Raw genomic sequence first — 7,047 nt, 5'->3', positions numbered from 1 at the left:
GATACGTAGCCATCTGGTACGGTACGGTGTTCAGTTTAGGGCATCCTCAGATCTCAGACTCGAACGAAAAGGCGTCAGGTCTCAGACCAAAAGTCGTCAGACTCAGGCGAAACGGCTTCAGTCTCAGAAAAACCTCTGTCATTCTCAGAAAAAACTGCGTCATTCTCACACAAAACTTCGTCAAACCAAACGGCATCATTCTCAGACAAAACGCTGTAAAAAAAATGGCGTCATTCTCACACAAAACTTTGTCAAACCAAACGGCATCATTCTCACACAAAACTTTGTCACACAAAACGGCGTCATTCTCACACAAAACTTTGTTAAACCAAACGCCGTCATTCTCAGACAAAACTTTGTCACACAAAACTTTGTCAAACCAAACGGCGTCATTCTCACATAAAACTTTGTTAAACCAAATGCCGTCATTCTCAGAAAAAACGCCGTCAAACCAAACGCCCTCATTCTCAGACAAAACGCCATAAAAAAAACGCTGTCATTCTCACACAAAACGCCGTCAAACCAAACGCCGTCATTCTCAGCAGAACTTTGTTAGAAAAAAAGTTGTCAGAGCTAGATGTAGGAGCCATTTAGGAGTATTTGGATTTGTACTGAATTATCCCAAATTAGGAAGTTGTGATTGGTTCTGAGTGTGTGCCCCCTATAGGTCAGACATTGATTGGCGTTGGGATAAGGGTGTGCCAGGCCAAGGAGAGGGAAGAGTTCCGGCGGCCTGCGCATATCATTATTGACCGTGACCGGGACCGGGAGGCGTGAATCGTGACCATGAACAAGACTTTAATGCTTTAATTTACTTTTGATGTACGAAATAAATGGAAACAAGTTCATTATATCCACGTCTCATGGACTCTATTTAAATCACGCGTCAAGACACAATCGCCGGGAACTCCAAGAAGTGGTCAAACAAATTGGCAAGATTTAGCCACTACAAAAAGTCAATAATGCCGCAACTTTGGACCTTTTAATGGATCGTTGCTGTATATTTGTGGATTACTGTTGGATTACTTGGAACAAGCACCCTTGGATTACAACGAAGTTTGCATTGAGGAACAAGCCAGCGCGGCAGCGCGCCACGCGCAACAAACAAACAAATCAATTAAACTGTATCGGAGGTATGTACGCTTTCCATTGAAATTAAATGCAATATGGATGGACTATACTTTTGAAGACCTTGTTTGTGCACATTTAAAACCCAAGAAAGACGGAGCATTTTTGGTTAAAAACCCGATGTTAATTGTTTGAGTTAACGTCGGTGAATTGAAGCCGTATGGGCATATATGGACTACCGCAATTACCGCAAATGAGAACACGATAGAAAAGGCTTTTTGTTGAAATTCTGGAGTATGAATTTGAAGAACTATTTTTGAGATAACGAATGAAAATTATAAATTGAACTAAGATGGCTGATCCCGTGAAGGAGGCGAGTTTGGGCCTACCTGAAGAAAACCTCAATGAAGAAATGAAATTGCGCTCATCTAGATCTGGCAAATTGTCGCATCTGACGAGACGAATGAACATTGTAAATACTCTGATGGATGACGAAACAAGTCTTCATGAAGTGAAAAGTAATATGGTTATGTTTAATACAATGTTGGAGGAATTCAGATCTCTTCATGGGTCATACCAAGAAACGTTAAAAGAGGAAGATAGAAATGAGGATACAAAATCCTGGTATGCACCGAGGCTTGAACAGATAAGCACGTTTTTGTCTAATGTCACAAGGTGGATAAATTCAATTGAAAATCCTGTGCATGATGTAACAGTTTCCTATACTGGATTGGAAAAGTAGTGCTGATATAAGTGTCGGGCCTACTGAGGACGATAGGCTGTCTTTGAGCAGCAACAGGTCAGTTTCATCCACAGCATCTGTGCGCATCCAGGCAGAGGCAGAAAGAGCAGCACTACTCGCTAAAGCTGCAGCTTTACAGAAAAAGCATGCATTAGAGGATGAGCAAGAACAACTCAGAAAGAGAATGGAGACTCTTAATTTACAAGCTGAATTGTCTGCAACTACAGCCAAAATTAACTATCTCAGAAATGCTGAAGCACAAGCTGTTGATAATACAACTTTAGATGTAACGAACAGTACAGAATTGAATGCAATGAATTCTTACCTTGAAGAAAATGTTGAAAAGATTTCTGAGCAAATTGCTGAACATACTGTTAGAGATACAAGGCCTAAAGATGGAGTTCATGTGCAATTCCCTGTTTTGCCCACAACAGCCAGAACACCTAGAATGCCATCTTTTACCCAGTCTTTCAGTGCTACTAGACCAGTCCATGAACAGAGCACTCACACTCTCCAGAATCCGTCTTCACAGAGCTTTGCAGTTCCACAGGGAGGACAAGAACCTGACAATCTTTCCAAAATTCTTGAAAAGCAAAATCAGTTGACAAGTCTCCTAGTTAAACAGCAATTGTTGCATACTTTGGCCGAAAGGAGATCTTGCAGTTTTTTGATGGAAATATTTTGCAGTACAATTCCTTTAGTCATTCATTTGAACACATCATTGAAAGCAGAACAGACAATAACCAAGACAGACTTCAATTCCTCATCCAGTACACAAAAGGACAAGCTCAGCAGCTAGTCAAAAGTTGCCAATTCATGGATGCAAATAGAGGCTATAGAAAAGCAAGGCAATTGCTTAAAGAGCATTTTGGAAACGCCTACAGGATCTCATGTGCTTACATTGAAAAGGCCCTCTCATGGCCTGAGATAAAATCAGAAGAACCAAGAGCTTTGCAGGACTTTGCATTGTTTTTGAGAAGTTGCTGCAATGCCATGGAACAGCTTCAGTACATGGAAGAGTTAGACACAATTTCGAACATGAGAAATATCATTTTCATATTGCCATATAAATTAAGAGAAAGATGGCGCTCAAAGGCCTGTGAAATACAACAACGCAATATCAGAGTGAGAATGGCTGACTTGGTATCCTTCATCGAAAAACAGGCGACCATTGTCGCAGATCCAGTTTTTGGTGACATTCAGGAATCTGGCTCCAGCAAGGTCAAGTCCAGACCCCCAACGAAGCCACTTCCTAAAGGTAGTTTTGCTACGCAAGTTGACGTGAAGCCGATTCAGCGAACGTCAGAAGAAACCATGACACGAGACAAACCAAGAGCAAACCAAAACACAGTGCCAGACAAAGCATGTCTCTTCTGCAATGGTAAGCATGAGCTCATGACATGTTCTCAGTTTGATTCAAAGCCACATAGAGAGAAAATAGAATTTGTGATGCAGAATGGAGTCTGCTTTGGATGCCTGGCAAAGGCTGGACACATCAGCAAGGACTGTGCGAAACGTCTCCAGTGCACCATCTGTAAGAAGCAGCATCCAAGTGCCTTGCACATCAAGGCAAAAGAAACGAAGGAAGCCAAAGAGACAACACTGAACAGCATGCAGGTGTCTGTCAAAGCTGATGAACATACTGGGGCCGGTAATGTACAGAAATGCACTTTGTCCATTGTACCTGTTCAAGTGAAATGCACAAAAGGTAGTAAGATCATTAACACCTATGCCTTTCTAGATCCTGGCAGCTCTGCTACTTTTTGCACAGAAAATCTCCTGAACAAGCTTAACATCAGAGGAAAAAGGACCAACATTCTGTTGAAGACAATGAATCAAGAACAATCTGTGATTGCATACATGGCGAATGGAATAGAGGTTAGTGCTTTGAATGAAAACAACTTTATTGCACTGCCTGAGGTGTACACGCAAAAGACTATGCCTGTGGACACCGACAGCATTCCAAAGACAGAAGAGCTATCTAGGTGGCCTTACTTGAGTGAGATCCAGATCCCGAAAATCAAAGCTGAATCCAGCAGATTTAGCATCTCGAGGAATGAGTGCAGACACATTCATCAAATGCAGTAGGTGGACCCACGGACCAGAGTTCCTGTGGAAATCAGAAGATGAGTGGCCACAGAACCCATTAGAAGCCATGCCACTCTCACAGGATGACCTTGAGGTCAAGAGATGCACAGCAGTGTACAGCGCTGTGATCAAGACACAGAACAATCCAACATGGCAGTTGCTTGAATACTTTTCAAGTTGGAATAAGTTAAAAAGAGCTGTTGTGTGGTACTTGAAATTGAGAAACCTTCTGCTTGCTCTTAGTGTGAATAGAAAGATGCATTGGAAAGTGTCTCCACAATCACAGACAAGAAGCCAGAGCAAAATGCTGGACAGCAAGAGAAAAGCCGGCAAGAACGAACCTGGCAGCCAATGTATTTCCCTGGAGGACCTGATGAGGGCGGAGAAAGCAATTATAAGGTTCTGTCAACATCAAAGCTATCCAGAGGAAATGGCAAAGCTGGAAAAGACGAAGTTTGTTGAAAAAGGACTAAGGCGGAACAGCACCATCTACAAGCTGGATCCTGTATTGGAGGATGGAGTCTTGAGAGTAGGAGGAAGACTCAGCAAGGCCGCAATGCCTGAGGAGGCTAAGCGTCCCATAATCCTGCCCAAACACATTCATGTCTCCACACTAATACTTCGACACATACATGAGCAGCTTGGACATGGCGGGAGAAACCATGTTCTCTCACAACTCCGAAAAAGATTTTGGATTGTTAATGCCAACTCCGCGGCTCGCAAAGTCATATCCAAGTGTGTTGTGTGCAGATGTGTCCGAGGAAGGATTGGAGAACAGAAGATGGCAGACCTGCCGAAAGAAAGACTCGAAGCTGACCTTCCACCTTTCAGCAATGTAGGTGTTGATTACTTTGGGCCTTTTGAAACAAAAAGAGGTAGAAGCCTAGTCAAGCGCTATGGTGTCATTTTTACTTGTATGTCAAGTAGAGCAGTACATTTGGAAATGGCACACTCCTTAGACACAGACTCTTGCATTCACGCTCTGAGGCGGTTCATAAGCAGAAGAGGTCAGGTGACATGTATCCGCTCTGACAACGGAACCAACCTCGTAGGAGCTAAAAGAGAATTACAAGATGCCATCTCAAACTGGAACAAAGAAAAGATTCAGAACACAATGCTCCCAGAAAGGTATTCAGTGGACCTTCAATCCACCAGCAGCCTCACATCATGGTGGGGTGTGGGAGAGGATAATCCGTATGGTCAGGCAGACTGTCAACTCCATTGCTCATGAACAACCACTTGATGACGAAGGTTTGCAAACACTTTTCTGTGAGGTGAAAGCATTCTGAACAGTCGCCCTATCAGCACAGTCCATGAAGATGATTCTGATCTTGAGGCACTAACACCTAATCATATTCTTCTTCTCAAGTGCCATCCTGCTTTTCCCCCTGGACTGTTTCAGAAGTCAGACACATACATCAGACGGCGCTGGAAACAAGTTCAGTTTCTTGCCGATCTCTTTTGGAAGAGATGGACGAAGGAATACCTTCCCCTGTTACAAGAAGACAAAATGGACTACAGTCAAGAAAGGATTTCAGGTAGAAGACATTGTGATGGTGGTGGACAGAACAGCCCCTCGTGGGTCCTGGAACCTTGGAAGAATAATAGAAGTCCAACCAGATTCCAGAGGTTTGGTGAGGACAGTGAAAATTATCACGAAGACTGGTGTGTTCGTGAGGCCAGTAACCAAGCTCTGTCTGCTTCTCGAAGGTGCAGAAAAGATGACCAAAGTCACCAGCCAGAGATGAGTAATACCCACTCATGATATGATTGAGTTAATGATTTAAGAATAACAGTAAACTACAATGAATGTAGGCTCCTTTATGATTTTGAATGTTGTAATAGTTGCCCATGCACACTATTAGGGGCCGGTGTGTAGGAGCCATTTAGGAGTATTTGGATTTGTACTGAATTATCCCAAATTAGGAAGTTGTGATTGGTTCTGAGTGTGTGCCCCCTATAGGTCAGACATTGATTGGCGTTGGGATAAGGGTGTGCCAGGCCAAGGAGAGGGAAGAGTTCCGGCGGCCTGCGCATATCATTATTGACCGTGACCGGGACCGGGAGGCGTGAATCGTGACCGTGAACAAGACTTTAATGCTTTAATTTACTTTTGTTGTACGAAATAAATGGAAACAAGTTCATTATATCCACGTCTCATGGACTCTATTTAAATCACGCGTCAAGACACAATCGCCGGGAACTCCAAGAAGTGGTCAAACAAATTGGCAAGATTTAGCCACTACACTAGATGAGGGAGCTGTTGATTAGCTTTCTGAATTAGCTAAAGTAGCAGCTTTAACAGTGAATACCGCTGTGGTGTTTCTGTTAACTGGTACAGCAAGAAAACGTACTTTTTATATAATACGAAATAGTTGTTTTCTGCAAGCTAGTTCACTCGTGTAAAGTAAACCCATGTTTAGTCCTCCGGTTGCCGACTTTGCTGAAGAATGAATGCCTCCACTTGTCGCTAACCTAACTTCGCTAGCTAGTCAAACTTAACAAAGTAGCAGAAGGTCTATGATAGTACACAACATTTGAATCGTGTCCTTCATGGTATACGTTAATGGTGGTTGTGTTGTTTAGTTTGACGCCGTTTTGTCTGTTGTATTGATGTTACTATTTTTTTTTCATTTCCTGCAGTTCTTCTCTCGTCATCCTACCTTCAAACAACTATGTTCTGTCATTCTGTCATTTGCTCAGTGAACTTTTTGTCCCTCTCCTTCCAAAAGTACCTCTCAGTACTCAGAGCTCAGTATCAACACTCACTCGGCCCCTCTCTTCTTTTGTTAATCTCATGAATGTCTCTCTTTCTCTTTTCACCTCAGTTCTTATGATCTTAAAATAACTTCCTCCCTTCCCCTTGCTGTCCAGACCAGGCTAGATTCCTAGTGTGTGTATGTCTTCTGTGTTTATCTCATCCTGTGTGTGTGTCTGTTTGTGTTTATCTCCTCCGATGGTGTGTGTGTGTGTGTTTTGTCTATCTCTTCCGATGGTGTGTGTGTGTGTGTGTTTTGTCTATCTCCTCCGATGGTGTGTGTGTGTGTGTGTGTTTTGTCTATCTCCTTCGATGGTGTGTGTGTGTTTTGTCTATCTCCTCCAATGGTGTGTGTGTGTGTGTGTGTTTTGTCTATCTCCTCCGATGGTGT

The 7,047-nt window shown here is 42.9% G+C and overlaps 2 protein-coding genes across 2 annotated transcripts in view; both read left to right on the top strand.

The window, feature by feature from the left end:
- LOC122128811 (stonustoxin subunit beta-like) overlaps positions 1 to 777 on the top strand; it is a 9,929-nt gene extending 9,152 nt beyond the window's left edge. The window contains exon 3 of the mRNA XM_042703646.1: positions 668 to 777. Coding sequence (XP_042559580.1) covers positions 668 to 777 — 110 coding nt within the window. The remainder of the gene's footprint in view (positions 1 to 667) is intronic.
- LOC105893559 (NLR family CARD domain-containing protein 3-like) overlaps positions 1 to 7,047 on the top strand; it is a gene marked incomplete at its 5' end in the record, with an annotated part of 78,133 nt that overhangs the window by 26,268 nt on the left and 44,818 nt on the right. The window lies entirely within an intron of this gene.

This window comes from Clupea harengus, chromosome 24 (genome assembly GCF_900700415.2).
Source record: "Clupea harengus chromosome 24, Ch_v2.0.2, whole genome shotgun sequence".
Lineage (NCBI taxonomy): Eukaryota > Metazoa > Chordata > Actinopteri > Clupeiformes > Clupeidae > Clupea > Clupea harengus.
This window is presented reverse-complemented; position numbering and strand designations above follow the sequence as displayed.